Genomic DNA, 16829 nt, shown 5'->3' on the forward strand with positions numbered 1-16829 from the left:
CCATTAGATAAAGGACAGATCTTGGTCCATATCCCTCCATTTATTCAGTCAGTGTCCACAGCAGCACCTAGCCCAGTGCTTAGTCCCTAATGGCTGTCGTATACATGCTTTTTGATAAGGAAATTGGTTGTGTGTTTACTGCGTGCCAAGCCCGTCCTGATTTTTCTTTTAAAATAAAACCTCATTATGGATCGACTGCAGCCCAGCCGTAAGAGAAAAGAAGGCCCATGGGGAGGCCTCAGACTCCATTAATATTGCCTTCACCCAGCGGTTTTTTGAAACCCCATTCTAAGATCCATAAGACCCAGGTGGTTCCTACCCTCTGAGCACCTGCCTGGTAAAGTACTATCATTTGGAACTGAGAAGACACTGGAAACAGTAGAACAACAACAAGAATAAACCAAAGCCAGAAAAAGGGCCCTAGCAGGAAAAGGAAAATAAATGAAGACGTTTGTGTGCACACTGGTGCAAAAAGCCACTGAGCCCATGGTGGGCTTAATATAACTTTGTGGGACAGCAAATTTACACTTGACAGTCTCCACCGTGATAGACTGAGCTGCATGGGCAGAAAACCAATGAATCCATAGTCCTCTGCCTGTTTCCTGTGCAGTCACATTCCCTCCTTAGTGATCTTCCCTTCCACTCTTTAGGTTAAACAAGGGAACACACAGTCTTTCAAGGGAATTACACGTTTGAGTTAACGTTTCAGTATATCATTTTCGTACTGTAAATTATTTTGTAAAAGAGATTTACCTCTATCCCCGAATGTTCAGACTCAGTGCCCCTGTGCATTTGGAAATCAATAAACTATTACTGGAAATGCCATTTGTCTCTCAGAGTTGTGCACAAAGGACCCTGTTATGTGTAAATATTCATGATGCTCTGCATACTTGACTGTGGTAATGCTGGAGGTGATGGTGTATTAGATAGGGGAGTCTAATTTACTCCTCCTGACTTCCCTGGAGTGCCTTAGGAAATCTCTGGGAAGTGGCAAGAGGACAGACTTAAAATTATTATTATTTAGAGCAAGTTTTGTCCTCAAAATAAAACACATCATTCCTAGGTTAAATTTTCTGAGCAAAGTGAGTCATAACTGAAAGAATACTTGGTTCTATATGATATTTTTAAGTAACGTTAAAGTTTTATAACTTGGATTAACCATATAATTGGTGAAGAGGTAGAATTAAGTTGTAAATTAAGCAATTCCAATCTGTTTTTAATATTAGGAGCAGAGGCTGCATTGAAACCAGGGGTCATATACTCACAGGCCTTCAGGAGCCAAATGTACAGACCCATGATGGTAGATACCGTGTGAATGAGAAAGTGCAAGCCTTGCCTTAAAGGCCTTCCAATTCAATTTTTTAAAAATCCTGCTAAAACCCGTCAGCAGGTGTGTCTGGAAGGGCTGCCAATTTGTTTCCTTTTAACACATTTGACTTCATTAGACCCGTTAGCTTGGGACTTTGTTCACTTTGGGAAAATTGTCCAAGATAGGGAGATGAGTCACTCAAGGTCAGGCTGGTGTCATGCCCAAGACAGCAAGCAGACTGTCTGTCTCCTGTGGCAGTCATTAGCCCCTCCTTCCTCCCTCCCCCATTGCAGAGGGCACTACCTCTTCCTGGTGGGATGGGACTACCAAGCACTCTAGCACTTGGGAGTCTCAGTGTTTTACTAAACCACAATGTGTTTGGAGGTTTTCTTCCCCACTTAGTAAATGCCAGCATCTCACCACCACATCCCATTGCCCCCAGCCTTTTCTCATTTTATATCTTTCCCTGTGAAAACTCTTTTATTTTGTTTCATTGATCCTTGCTTGGCCCAACTTGCAGATAAACAGACCCATTTCCTTTACAATTGTAAGAGGTTGCAATTGCAACCTGTCTGGACTGTCTCCTGGCTTTAACAAGACTCCAAAGTTAGATACACCCAACAGAAAGTCAGGCTTCCTGTGTTAATAAAGATGTCACAAAAAAGAAAAGAAAAACAAAAGACTGCTTGAAGCCAATAGCCAATACCTGGCTGTATTGAGTGTGTCCTTGTTAAATATTGCAATCTCCAGGCTTAAATCATCCCCCTTGTTAACAATAATAACTACCATTTAGTGAGTTCCTTCCCTGGGCCATGCGGTATCCTAGTTACTTATTTTTAATTCTCTTATTCTCACAGGACTAATATTATTATCCCCCATTTTATTTCTCAGGAAACAGATGTCAAGTATCATGTCCAAGGTCATACCCTAATAAGTAGGAAGCCAGGGTTTAAATGGAGGACTAGTGCTTTTCAAAACCCCTACTCTTCATCTCTCTGAGCTACATTGCTTCCACCATACACTGGTAAACAACCTCACCTCCAACAGTGTGGCCCTGGGCAAAGGAATTTGCCCTTTGGTAGGACTTGTTTTGTACAGTATAGGAAGTATAGTGTACAGTGAGGAAAAGAAGGCTAAGGATACCTGTGAAATCCTCTTCTCGCCTGAAATTGTACTTTTTAGAGGGAGGGGACTATTAGACTTGCTTTATCTCCTTTATTCCAAGGCTATAAAGAATGAAATCAGCAGTAGAGGCAAAGACATGGCTTCTTTTGCTATGGTCTCAGAACCTCAAAAGTTAGCCAGCTTTGACACTGAGTCTGTAATTTAATTAAACATTTTGAAGGCGCCTCTGACAGCTTGATGTTAGGCCAGCTTCATATTCTTGGAAAGGGACTATAAAAGGAGCTTGCGTGTTTTCAAGTTCATTTACTGAGTGTAGCCATCATGGACAGAGCAGACCATTTGCCTTACTAAAATGGCCCACAACTGGTCAGCCGCAAAAACACCCGCTGACCACGAGAGCATGAGGGAGGCTGCAAATTCTGTTTCAAGACAGCTTGAACTCTCCAAGAAGACACAATGAGCAAAGCTCACCTGCCCAAGTTGAAAAAAATTATGGATGAAAAGTTATTGAAGTTAAATGGTGGCAGACATGCCCAAGGAATATTGTGGGGACTTGGTCCCTTTATGAATCTTGTGAAAGATAAATGTGTGGAGGTGGCAACTAGTGGACAAAAGAAGGAAATTGGAATGGTGGTAACACAAGGAAATAGTAACATGTTGGAAGCCTTGGAACAAGTATAAGTAATGGCTGTTCACCAGTTATCATTCATTTCCATGTGTCCCTTCTCCAAAGGGCCTGTTTTACTATGATGTAAAAATCAGGCCTCATATATTCATATTAAATTTTTTTGTTAAATGAACTTTTGTAATAGCCAAAAAAATGAAACAAAAAAATGGCCCACAAGTTTCAGACCATTTTAGGGATTCAGTAGCAACTCGTTTACCTAGGGCTCAGCCACCTGACAGCTTCACCTGTCTATATAGCCTAAACCTGAAATCCAAACATGTGGTTCGACGATGAGTACCTGAGCTAGAACTGGAAAAATCTGGAACCTCCACTCAGCCCACAATGGCTACAACAATGGGCTCAAACAGCAATGATTGTGAGGATGACGCGAGACCAGGCAGTGCTTCTGTTGTCTGTAGGGTCGCTGTGAGTCAGAACAGACTGCACAGCACCTAACAACAACAGCAACTGCTCAACCCATTCCAAATGGACTGGAAACTAGGAAGTACGCAAGTAAAGTTTCCGATCAGCTGAAATAAATACTATGAAGGAAACACATCAGAGAAACGCCACGCACTTTACCCAGCAAGCACCCCCTCAAAACCTATTTATTCTTCACAAAAAATGGTAGATGTTTGGTTGCCTGGTTTCTAAGCCTACAGTAGATTGATTTTAAGGAGGAAAAAAGACTTCTACAGGAAACTAAGGTCAAGAAGGAAAAAAAGACAAAATTTTAAGTGGGCTGAAAAGCCCAAAAAGCACTGTTTTAAGGAGGCATTTAGTGCCCAAAACAGCTCTATGCACACCTCAGTCAACGCTAAGAGCCTCACTGTGTGATAGGACAATATAACTATAATCAAAATGATGACCCCAAACATCACACATGAAGAAACAAAATTACAGTCAGAATAAGGCAAGATTGTGTATTGCAAATGTTTTAGAAATATTTGTATCATAAATGGTAATAAACTCTTAGTGGTTAGAAGGAATAACCCTTAGTAACTATCTAGAACATCTGGCTAAACAAAACAATACACCCCTCTAGCTAAGATTTTATTGTTCCATGAGCCTCTTGTGTTTGGAGAGGTTTTTTTTTTGCCCCCACAGCTTTATAAGTGACTTTCATGCTACAATTCTTTGCACATAATGGCATGAACAATGGAAGTGCCAAGTTTCCAGTGTGATGAATACAACTAATAACCAACAAATACTGCTACTTATAAAAATCACTTAAGCATCCCTGTTATCTCTAAGTCCCCGTCGACTGCCCAGTTATTTCAGGCATTAGTCATAACAGAATTGGAGTATGGTAAAAAAGAAACCAGACCCTCACCACAAGTTTGGGTGTAACACAATTTAAGCTCTAATATTAGATTCTCCCTTGTGTTTCTCCAACTCTTCGCTGCAGGAAGAATAAACCTTATGTAGACACAATACTAGCCTGGCAAGCTGGTGTTTAGTTGTTGCTAGGAGAAGAAAGAATTCAGAAGCAAAGGACATGTGTAGTTGTATAGCAATTCCTCACTAGGGAATTGGGTCTCCAGGGCCACTTTTGACCTCAATCCATGTTGGAGTCATCAACCAAAGAGTTGCTTGCTTCTAATAGTGATGTAATGCATATATTAAGCCCTGGAATGAAGGAAGACACGATTCATTTCCCTGGATCATTGAGCACTTTGTGGTAACTTGGCCTGATGACCCTAAGATAATCCAAGAAGCATGTGACTGGAGCTATCTTTTTTCCCATGATGCACTGCTTTCAACACTGCGTGGTTGTAAAAGCCCAAAGGCCACATCAATTATATATAGAAATGATCTAAGTTCATCAAATGCATTCCATTTGGTATACAGGCCACTGTCTTCCCACAGCAAGGATTTTTTCATGCCCATCCATCTTTTGCTGGTGGTGATGGTGTTTGTTATTTGCTACAGCACTATTTACTTCTCTTTTTATATTTCTTTCCTAAATTTTTTTTTTTGACTGCATTGTGACCAACATTTTGTGGCACGCTTAACAGCAGAAGGAATTAACTCATAATTCACTTCTGAACAGTACAATTGGCAATAGGAAAAAGAGGGGAATGGGAGAGTGAAATTGTCCACCATTTACCCATTGAAAATGTCTGGCTCAGATGCTAGATTCACATCATAGTCAGAAGTTCATAAATTCTGAGCACTGCTCAGCTTCAAGAGGTAGGCAGTGTTCCTGCATTCCTTACCCGACGTGAGTGGTCTGTGAAGCGATGTCATTATAATCCGTTCACCTCTGCTTGCTTTCTCCTCCAAGCTGGAGTGTAGTCAAACATTTACAGTCCCAGGCTAGGAGATCGAGTTAAGAAGAGGTTGAATGCTTTGCTTGGCTTTTGAAAACATTGAGTCCAAGTGTGGCACTCTGGCTGGAGGGTGATCGTTTGCTGCCTGACCATTTTTATTAAGACATCTGGAGATTGGAGGGTTCACTTGGAAGTAACTTTTCTGGATTTGGTTTCTCTCCACACACTCTGGTTTATGGGACTTTTTGGACCCAGTTGGGTGGATATATATCCTAGTATCAAATTCAGCCTATTCCAAGTGGAAAAACTATGACAGGAACAAGATTGCCTTTTGACTAGGTGGTGGAGATAGGGGAAGTCAGTAGGCCAGTTGTAGGTGAGGATGATAAAGAAACCACTGATAACAATAAAAATGGGTGTTTCTCAGCACTTAAACCAATTTCCCATTTGCTAACAGGTGAGTTCTGATCTGTTTTCCCAGACTGTCATATTTTCTGTAGAAGATACAGGCCTCTCTGATCAAACAATGACATTCCTTCTGAGACCACACCTAGCCCACTTGTGGCCAAACTATACTTACTATTTACTCAAAGAAAAGTTGCCTGGTAAGCCCAATTCCCCACCTCTAGCATGAGGACAAAATATATGGAGGAAGAGTTAGGTCACCCAAGGTCCACACTACATATGCTTAGTAGTGTAGAAAAGCCAAATTTTTAGGAGTGTCTGGTCTTTTGCCATTTCTGGGATGGTTAGACTATCCATCTGGAGTGTTTATGCCCCTCCTGATAGCCAAGCCATGGGCTTCCTTTTACATTGTGCTACTGAGTACTGAGGTCAGTCTCTGCCCTCAGAAAAGACAACTTCACAATGACATACTTCCTAACAATCACTGAACAGTTTCACAAGGACACATCCATGTGCTGCGTATCTTCAGGCCTGGAACATTGTCAAATAGCAGACTCAGAGAACAAATAAAAGACCTGGCTTCATTCACAAGTTAGTCAGAAGTGATCTAAAGTTCAGGCTTCCCCCTGCCTTTTGTCCTTCCACCCTTCTTTCTCTACTCCTCCTCCTTTTCTTCTGGTCTCTCCCATCTGGAAACCATAGAGTTTCATGGATTCCAGGCACAGTTTCTCAGATTTCAGATGTTTGGGAAATTTCTCTGCTTGGGTCATCCTTCAAGAGTAAGAGAATTCAATTTGGGAGGAAAAACAGCCAAGACCTTTCCACAGAAGGGAAAATAAATAAGGTGCGGGGTGTATCCTCTCGCCAACTCAGCTCCAAAACCACACACAATGTCTACCTTCAGAAAAGGTGTTCTGCCTCCCTTCCCCACCCCGGGAAGGAGTGGAATGGAAAAACAAAATCTCCACTCATAAAAAACACTTTTCTTCCTTTTGAGGCATAAACACAACTGGCATCAGATAATACAATGTAATTGATTTTGTGTGTGTCATTGGGGAAGGGGATGGTCTCTGGAGGGTAGACCTCAGAGTAGTGGAATGAAGTGAAAAATAAAATTTAGATGAAATTGTTAGAGGAAAACTGTTAACATTATGAACCACTTAACCCCTATGTTGCATCTCCAGGGAAAAGAGCAATGTGGGGCCTTCTGTCTTTGGAAAATGGAGTGAGTTTGTTCCTGAGGCTGGGTTTTGAAGCAGATAGACTTGGTTCTAGTACTGGCTCTTTCACTGTGAGGAATTAAATGAGCAGATGGATCTACAGGTCTTAGTACAGTGCCTGACACAGAATGAGCACTTAATAAATGGTAACTTATGATTACTATTTATTGTAGTGACAATCACTCATCACAGTGGAGTCCTGTTGGGGACATAGTAGATGGAGCCTGTCTATTTTTCCCCACACCAAGCTTATCTGCTCAGCCTCTATTATCCTCCCCAAGGCTACTTCATAGTTCTGCCCACCACATCACCAAATCTCACTTTTTAAAAAATCAATTATAAGTGCCTTAAATTATCATGTGTATTTATTTGTTCATGTGGTTAATGTCTGTAACCCTTTGAAAGTTATATTGTTTGCTGCTGCATTGCCAGTGCTAACAAAACTGCCTCCCACAGAGTAGATGCTCAAAAAATATTTGTACACTGACTGACACCTTGATAGCATTTGTATCGAAAATTACCCTGGATATTATAGCTTGATGCAGAAAACTGGAAGACACCTTTGGCTACATCTACCCCAACGTGAATGTCCAAGGCAGATGGTCACACCAAAAGGCATCTACTGTCCATAGGAGAAGAGGGAAGCAATGAGGTGTGCTGAAAAGGTATACTAGCAGAAGAAACCAGAAACCCAGCTCCCATCCTGCTGTGCAACATTTGGCAGATCATGTTCCCTCTCTAAATACCCTAAAACGAGGGGTGCAGTTGACCAGACTGGAGGATCTCTTGATTGTCTTCCAGCTCTAACATTCTAAGATCTTAGCAAAGGAGTGTCAGACTGTGAAGATACTTCCCTTAAGAGTTGCACCTCTTCTTTTTCCTCTGTGTGTGCACATCTGCATGTGTGTGTGTGCATACACGTGTATGTATGTGAGTGTGTTTGTGTCTTGGGATATGCCAAGAGAACTGGACTCATATGTAGACTTTATGGAGAGCAGCATTTCTCCAAAGGTATACAGCCATGAAAAAATACACTGCAGTCAGCTAAATTGGGAAGTGAAACAGTAGGCTAAGCAAAGTTGAACAAGTTTCTTACCTGCAGGACTTCTCGGAGCTTTCATGTTCATGTGCACTGTGGAGCTTCAAAAGGGAAATAGGGCATGGTTCTCTGCTGTTCATGTAAATAATTTTAGGGAAAACTGACTTAGAGATGAGTCCAACTCAACCTCATTTACTGATGAGAAAATAGGCCAAAGAGATGAAATGATTTGACCAAGGTAATATGGCTTTCTAGGAAACCCAAGTTCTGATCCAAATTTGGCCACTGTCTCCCAGAAGAGAAAGGCTGTTTAGTGACTCAAAAGCCCACATTGGAACATTCTGGGAGACATTCCAAGGTCCCTCCTTTGATACTAAAGGGCAGCATCTGAAAGACTGCAGTTCTCAGTTCCAGGACCTGCATAGACATTACGTTCAGCACAAGTGCAACTAGGCATCCTTTCCTGTCAGGGTAGCACCATCTGGAACGCGGGGTTGTACCTATTGGCACAGTTACTGTGGAGAAGCAAGAGGAAGGAGGAGCAGCCCTGGCTCACAGAGTTGGGTGCTTGCTCTGACAAGCTATGATTTTTCCTTCTCTCTTCTTCTCCTGGTTAATACCACTAAGGTCAAAGATGAAGAAATTGAAGATTTTTACCAACTTCTGTCTGAAATTGATCAAACATGCAATCAGACCACATTGATAATTACTGGTGATTGGAATGCGAAAGTTGGAAACAAGGAAGGATCGGTGGTTGGAAAACATGGACTTGGTGATAGAAATGATGCTGGAGATCGCCTGATAGAATTTTACAAGACCAACAGCTTCTTCCCCCCGTGTGTTTGTCACTTTGTCGTTCCGTGGGGGCTGGCGTGTTGCTGCGATGCTGGAAGCTATGCCACCGGTATTCAAATACCAGTAGGGTCACCCATGGCAGACAGGTTTCAGATGAGCTTCCAGACTAAGACAGACTAGGAAAAAGGACCCAGTAACCTACTTCTGAAAAGATTTAGCCAGTGAAAATTTTATGAATAGCAGTGGAACACTGTTTGATATAGTGCTGTAAGATGAGCTCCTCAGGTTGGAAGGCACTCAAAAGACGACTGGGGAAAAGCTACCTCCTCAAAATAGATTCAACCTTGATGACGGGGATGGAATCAAGCTTTCGGGTCCTTCATTTCCTGATGTGGCAAAATCGGAAGAAACAGTGGCAAACATCCATTAATAATTGGAACATGGAATGTACGAAGTATGAATTCAGGAAAATTGGAAGTTGGCAGAAGTGAAATGGAGCACATAAACATTGATATCCTAGGCATTAGTGAGCTGAAATAGACTGGTATTAGGCTTTTTGAATCAGAAATCCTACGGTCTACTATGCTGGGAACGACAATTTGAAGAGGAATGGCATTGCATTCACCATCAAGAAGAGTATTTCAAGATCTATCCTGAAGTACAACACTGTTAGTGATAGGATAATATATATCCATATGCCTACAAGGAAGACTGGTTAATGTGACTATTATTCAAATTACCCACCAACCACAAAGGCTAAAGATGAAGAAATTGAAGATTCTTACCAACTTCTGCAGTCTGAAATTGATGGAACATGCAATCAGGATGCATTGATAATTCCTAGAGACTGCAATGCAAAAGTTGGAGACAAAGCAGAAGGATCGGTAGTAGAAAATATGGTCTTGGTGATAGAAACGATTCTGGAGATTGCGTGATAGAATTTTGCAACACCAACAACTTACTCATTGCAAATACCTTTTTTACCAACATAAATGGCGACTATACACGTGGACCTCACCAGAAGAATACACAGGAATCAAATCGACTACATCTGTGGGAAGAGACGATGGAAAAGCTCAATATCATCAGTCAGAACAAGGCCAGGGGCTGAATGCGGAACAGACTGTCAATTGCTCAAATGCTAGTTGAAGTTGAAACTGAAGAAAATTAGAACAAGTCAACAAGAGCCAAAGTACCACCTTGAGTACATCCCACCTGAATTTAGACACCATCTCAAGAATAGATTTGACTCATTGAACACTAATGACCAAAGACCAGAGGAGTTAGGGAATGACATCAAGGACATCATACACGAAGAAAGCAAGAGATCATTAAAAAGACAGTAAAGAAAGAGAAGACCAAAATGGATGTCAGAAGACATTCTGAAACTTGATCTTGAACATCTACTAGCTAAAGCGAAAGGAAGAAATGATGAAGAAAAGAGCTGAACAGAAGATTTCAAAGGGTGGCTCAAGAAGACAAAGTAAAGTATTATAAGGACGTGTCCAAAGACCTGGAGATGGAAAATCAAAAGGCAAGAATAGGCTGTGCATTTCTCAAGCTGAAAGGACTGAAGGAAAAATTCAAGCCTTGAGTTGAAATATTGAAGGATTCTATGGGGAAAATACTAAACGACACAGGAAACATCAAAGAAGATGGAAGTAACACACAGAGTCGCTATACCAAAAAGAATTGGCCGACATTCAACCATATCAGGAGGTACCATATGAGCAGGAACCAATGGTACTGAAGGAAGAAGTCCAACCTGCACTAAAGCCATTGGTGAAAAACAAGGCTCCAGGAATTGATGGAATACTAATTGAAATGTTTCAACAAATGGATGCAGCACTGGAAGTACTCACTCGTGTATGTCAAGAAATTTGGAAGGCAGCTACCTGGCCAACCGACTGGAAGGGATCCATATTTATGCCTATTCCCAAGAAAGGTGATCCCACCAAATGTGGAAATTATCGAACCATATCATTAATATCACATGCAAGTAACATTTTGCTGAAGTTCATTTAAAAGCAGCAGTACATCGACAAGGAACTGCCAAAGTTCAAGCTGGATTCAGAAGAGGACGTAGAAGAGGGTTATCATTGTTGATGTCAGATGGATCCTGGCTGAAAGCATAGAATACCAGAAAGATGTTTACCTGTGTCTTATTGATCATGCAAAGGCATTTGAGTGTGTGGATCATAATAAATTATGGATAACATTGTAAAGAATGGAAATTCCAGAACACTTAATTGTACTCATGAGGAACCTGTACATGGATCAAGAGTCAGTCATTCAAATAGAACAAGAGGATACTGCATGTTTTAAAGTCAAGAAAGGTGTGCATCAGGGATGTATCCTTTCACCATACTTATTCAGTCTGTATGCTGAGCAAATAATATGAGAAGTTGGACTATATGAAGAACAGAGCATCAGGATTGGAGGAAGACTCATTAACAAGCTGTGTTATGCAGATGACACAACCTTGCTTGCTGAAAGTGAAGAGGACTTGAAGCACTTACTGATGAAGATCAAAGACTACAGTCTTCAGTATGGATTACACCTCAACATAAAACAAAAATCCTCACAATTGGACCGATAAGCAACATCATGATAAATGGAGAAAAGATTGAAGTTGGACTCACAATCAACACTCATGGAAGCAGCAGTCAAGAAATCAAAGGACACATTGCATAGGGCAAATGTGCTGCAGAAAATCTTTTTAAAGTGTTAAAAAGCAAAGATGTCACCTTGAGGACTAAGGTGGGCCTGACCCAAGTTGTGGTGTTTTCAATCACCTCACATGCATGTGAAAGCTGGATAATGAATAAGGAAGACTGAAGAAGAACTGGAACCTTTGATTGTCATGCTGGTAAAGAATATCGAATATACCATGGACTGTCAAAAGAATGAACATATCTGTCTTGGAAGAAGTACAACCAGAATGCTCCTTGGAAGCAAGGATGGTGAGATTATATCTCACATACTTTGCACATGTTATCAAGAGGGATCAGTCTCTGGAGAAGGACATCATGCTTGGTAAAGTAGAGGGTCAGAGAAAACAAGGAAGACCCTTAACGAGATGGATTGACACAGTGGCTGCAACAGTGGGCTCAACATAACAATGATTTTGAGGATGGAGCAGAATCAGACAGTGTTTCATTCTGTTGTACGTAGGGTCACCATGAGGCTAAACCAACTGGATGACAGGTAACAACAACAACCCTCTGCCTCTCTTTCTGCCTCCTCCTATCCCCTGTTCTTTCCTGGCTACATTCTGAGGTTGCTGCTGTTGTGACAAGTAGAGGCACTAAACTGTTTGATTAAGGTCTCTGTCAACACCAATATACCAACCACCAGGGTGAAGGTGTTTGGTAAGCTCTGCACATGAGCAGATGTCTTTACCCGAGTGCTATGGCTACACCCATTTTCTGGACTGGGAAACAGGTGTGAGATCATCGAAGATGGGAGATTGTGTCTGGACTCTTTACAGTGTTGATCATGGATCATTCTCAAATTCCTTCCCTGGCACTTACCATAAGGCCTCAGAGGCCTCAGAGTGCACCTTTAGGTGCACTCCTGGGAGCATCCGTATGGCAGGCAGTGGTACTGGCAGGGAGAGATGGAAGGCTAGTGCCAGTGTCACTGTGTGCTGTGTTTGTGGGCGCATGCACATACTTAGAACACCAGAGGGAAACGTGGCACATCAAGAAGAATAGTGACTTGGCACCCCCTCCAAATTGATATTCTTTAAATATTAGATCAACACTTCTTTAGAGGAGATGATGGGAGCAGGTGTATGTGTGTGGCCCGGGGGGGCGGGGTCTGGAGGCTGTGTTCCTCCCTACACACCATGCTCATAGACACCAAAGCCCTGACCTTAATTAACCTGATCCCTCTTTAGAAGATCATTTAATGACCATCTGTTGTTATTCTAGCTTACCCTTTTTGGGGTCTCACCGCGCCCACTTCCAAATGGCTTTCAAAGTATTCTTTCCAAACCCACACAATTATCTCCATGAAAGGAGTTCTGAGAGGTACAATCTTCTCCACCTCATAACAATTTTAGTGAAGCTTCATCATCTCCCACCTTACAGACTGGCATGCCCCCAAGACCGAGCCTATGTCGTGTGTGTGTGTGTGTGTGTGTGTGTGTGTGTGTGTGTGTGTGTGTGTCTTCAGGCTGGTGATTTAGCTATGACCCTCTTCCTTATATAGAAAGTGTATGTGACACCCAGATCAAAACACCCCCCACATGGTCACGGCTGTCTCATACAGAAAGTTCATGCCCTTCCAAATAAAAAGAGACACAAAGCTGGTATTTTCTTAGGAGATTATTACATCCACTGGAATGTAGCAAGAGCACTTAGCAATAGTAAGGAATAAATATCCCCACTTGCTGGAACAGCTGTCTTTCCTCCGCCTCCTCCTTTTCACCCCTTTCCTCAGCCTCCTGCTTCTCTTTCTTTCCCACAGAGAACTGAGCACCACTCAAAGGAGTTCGTGGACAACAAATACGCCTGGAAAAAGCTATTGCTCGGTGGTCCCCAATTCTCATAATGATGTTTCACTCCTGTAGAGTGACTCTGTTTTGAGGAATGCAGCGCACCAAGTATACCCTGAACTGAATCAACCCATCATCCCATTTCATGATGCTCATAGCCTGACATGACAGTATACCAAGATGGCTAGTTAATTTAATTGGAACAAATTCCCTTCAACTAGTTTGGCAGAGGTTAAGTAAATGTTGTTAATCCTCCTTAGAGCTTTCTACTATGAGAGGAAGAAGAGAGAGGAAGGTTGATGAATTATGTATTTTAAAAAGAGGTTGTGTAGGTACCAAACAAAAAAAACCAAACCCCTTGCCATCGAGTCGATTCCGACCAGAGCAACCCTATAAGACAGAGTAGAACTGCCCCATAGGGTTTCCAAGGAGCACCTGGTAGATTCAAACTTGTGACCTTTTGGTTAGCAGCCATAGCTTTTAACTACTACGCCACCAGAGTTTCCTTGTATAGGTACGGTTGGAGTAAAATCCTCTTGTGAACTTGACCTTGGGTCCTTGTATCAACACTAAACCCAAAGATTTGTTAACAGAAGACCCAAGATGATGATATTTCCAACATTAAGCTTCAGAATGGCTTCCTTTCCTGAGTAGAGGCAGCCAAATTCACTAGGCCCAGTGGCTGTCTCTTACCCAAGCTCTCTTTTCCTGAAATAAAGGTGGGGTCACTTTTGAGTGAAGCAATGGGAGCGTGGACTCTGGAGTCAGAATGCCTGGGTCTGACACTTACTGACTTCAAGCAAGTAACTCTCTTGGCCTCCATTTCCTCACCTCTAAAATGGGAATAATAATAGAACCTACTACACTGGATGGATAAGAAAATCAAATCAGATAATTCATATGAAGTGGTTAATATAGTACCTGGCACATAGTAAGCCCTCAATAAATAATTTATTATTTAATATTACTATTGTTACAATAAAACATCAATATTACCATTATTATAAATATAAATAATAAAATACGGTAAAGAATGAAAACAGGCATTTTGAAGGGAAATTTGATGGTATCCAATTCCACTCCTAGAAATCTGTCTAACCAAAAGAAACATTACACATATACAAAGCTTTTTGCATAAGGACTGTAGCATTACTTTTAATGGCAAAAAACTCGGTAATGACCTAAATGTCCATCAGTGGTAACTGGCTAAGTACCTTAGGATACTTCCATGTAGAGGAATATTCTGCAGATAGTTGAGGATGGGGTTCTCACTGCTCGCTCAGCCCAGGCAATAAAGCTTCCAAAAGTCACCAAGGCAATCGTAGCTTTCCTTCTTGCAATCACAGAACATTTTCTGGGATGCTAATAAGATGATTTTGTGTTAGTGGGAAAAGTGGGTTTGCATAATTCAAACCAAATCCTGAAGAGGCACAAGCACTGAAGAGGAAGCAATGGAGGGGCTCAGCTAAATGATACCCTGGTTCCTGGTACAACCCCATCTTTAAAGTCATGGGGCCAGGAGGGTTGGCGACATGAGTTAGGCCCTGATTCAACGGCACTGGGTTCTGGGTTAGTCCTCCTTAGAGCTTTCCAGTATGAGAGGAAGAAGCACAGAAAGTGGGATGCCTCCCCATTGCCTTCAAGTTCCCCCATCCCGAGCCCTTGGGCTGCTCTCTGGGGTTTACCTGTTCACTAAAGCAAGAAACACTAGGCTGGGAGTGGAGCCTGGGCCCCTCGCCATTTTGCCACCTCTACCTCTGGTCTTCTAAAATGAACTCATAATTCTCGCTAAGTCTGATTTCTGCCAATGAGGAGGTTAATCAATACCCTCGCCCCCAAAACAAGAGCTTTGCTCTTTTCATCCAAGGTTCTTGTTTTGCTTGGGTTGTTCTTGCTCTCCCTGGCCTATTTTGTGCTCCTTTTCCCTAGACCCCATTTTGCCTGACAGGGGCAGATGCCACTTTATTCAGTTTCATGAAAGAAGAGAACCAAGAGACAGTGCAGACCACAAGAAGAAAAAGAATTGTAATTCTGGAAGGTTCTCATATCCCCAGACTCCACCCCTATTATGATGTTACATTGTATGTATCCTTGAGCACTCCATTTTGGCCTTGACCCTTCATAGTCCCTTCTCCATAGAGGTAGAGCAAAAAGCTCTGGAGTTAGCTTCTCCGCCCCCTAGAGGTTAGAGTATACAACCAACAATGATTTGACCAAACCCCAAACCCTACTGTTCTCCAGTCTGTTCTGACTCATAGCGACCCTACAGGACAAAGTAAAACTGCCCCACAGCGTTTCCAAGTCTGTAAATCTTTAGGAAGCAAACTGCCACATCTTTCGCCCAAAGAGCAGCTCGTGGGTTCCAACTGCCGACCTTACGGTGAGCTGCCGAGCACTTACCTACTTTGATACCAGGGCTCCTACAATGATTTGAGAGCATATTAAAAAGTGTGTGGTGCAAAGAGTTAAGTGCTTGTCTGCTAACAGAAAGAATACAGGTTCAAGTCCACTCACAGGCACCTCAGAAGAAAGGCCTTGTGATCTTCCAAAAAAAACAGCCAATTGAAAATCCTATGGAGCACAATTTACTCTGATACACGTACGGTCACCATGAGTCAGCGTCTGTTCGGCAGCTTTTTTTTTTAACGTGCTACACTACATGCTGTTAACGATGAAGAGTTGGCTTGTGGGACAGGCATATCTAAGCCTTAAACTGCGCCATAGAGAGATTATGATTCTGGTTCTCCCTCAAGAACCATTGTTCTCCATTGTAAGTTAAGTTCAACTTTTCTTCTCGCTCCCATTTCTTCAAACTTTCTGAAGAATACAGGTAACTACATATAAAATGAGGCAAGACCAAAGATTTGACTTCTCAGCTGCCTCCCCTATTAGAAGTTGGAAACTGTGTTCCCCCTTGCAGTGCCATACTAGGCCAGCAGGGGTCTGACATTAGTTGCTTTTAACCCGCAATGACTGTCCTTTGTGAGGGCTATATGAACGAACATGAAGTGAGCAGCTCACAGTGATGGCTTGAGATACCAGAACTCCTAGGTATAAACAGTGCAACCATTTTTTGTAGTAAGACTGTAAACAGCACAGCCCACAGTACATTGATTTTCCATATCCACAATGACGTGCTTGGTTTAATCTGGTTTTCATGTTTACCCAGAAAATACATTCAAAAAGAGGGCTACCCTAATTCAGGAGCTTGGAGCATCTAGATTTCTGATTGAAACAATTCACTAACTGTTGTTCTGTCTCTAAAAAATATACCATGAGGACTGAAACAAAAAAAAACAAACCAGTTGCCATCAAGTCAATTCTGACTCATAGCGACCCTATAGGACAGAGTAGAACTGCCCCATAGGGTTTCCAAGGAGCACCTGGTGGATTTGAACTGCCAACCTTTTGGTTAGCAGACCTAGCTCTTAACCACTACACCACCAGGGTTTCCATGAGGACTGAAGGTGACACTAATCAAAAAGACAAGGTCTC

At 42.1% G+C, this 16829-nt stretch overlaps 2 protein-coding genes across 3 annotated transcripts in view; both read left to right on the forward strand.

Moving 5' to 3' along the window:
• Positions 1–16829, forward strand: part of TRIM44 (tripartite motif containing 44) — a 213925-nt gene that overhangs the window by 141813 nt on the left and 55283 nt on the right. The window lies entirely within an intron of this gene.
• Positions 758–14267, forward strand: LOC126078719 (small nuclear ribonucleoprotein G-like). Its single transcript, XM_049889434.1, has one exon. It carries the CDS (start codon positions 2891–2893, stop codon positions 3113–3115), a length of 225 nt encoding a protein of 74 aa, XP_049745391.1. The 5' UTR covers positions 758–2890; the 3' UTR covers positions 3116–14267.

This window comes from Elephas maximus, chromosome 7 (assembly GCF_024166365.1).
Source record: "Elephas maximus indicus isolate mEleMax1 chromosome 7, mEleMax1 primary haplotype, whole genome shotgun sequence".
NCBI lineage: Eukaryota > Metazoa > Chordata > Mammalia > Proboscidea > Elephantidae > Elephas > Elephas maximus.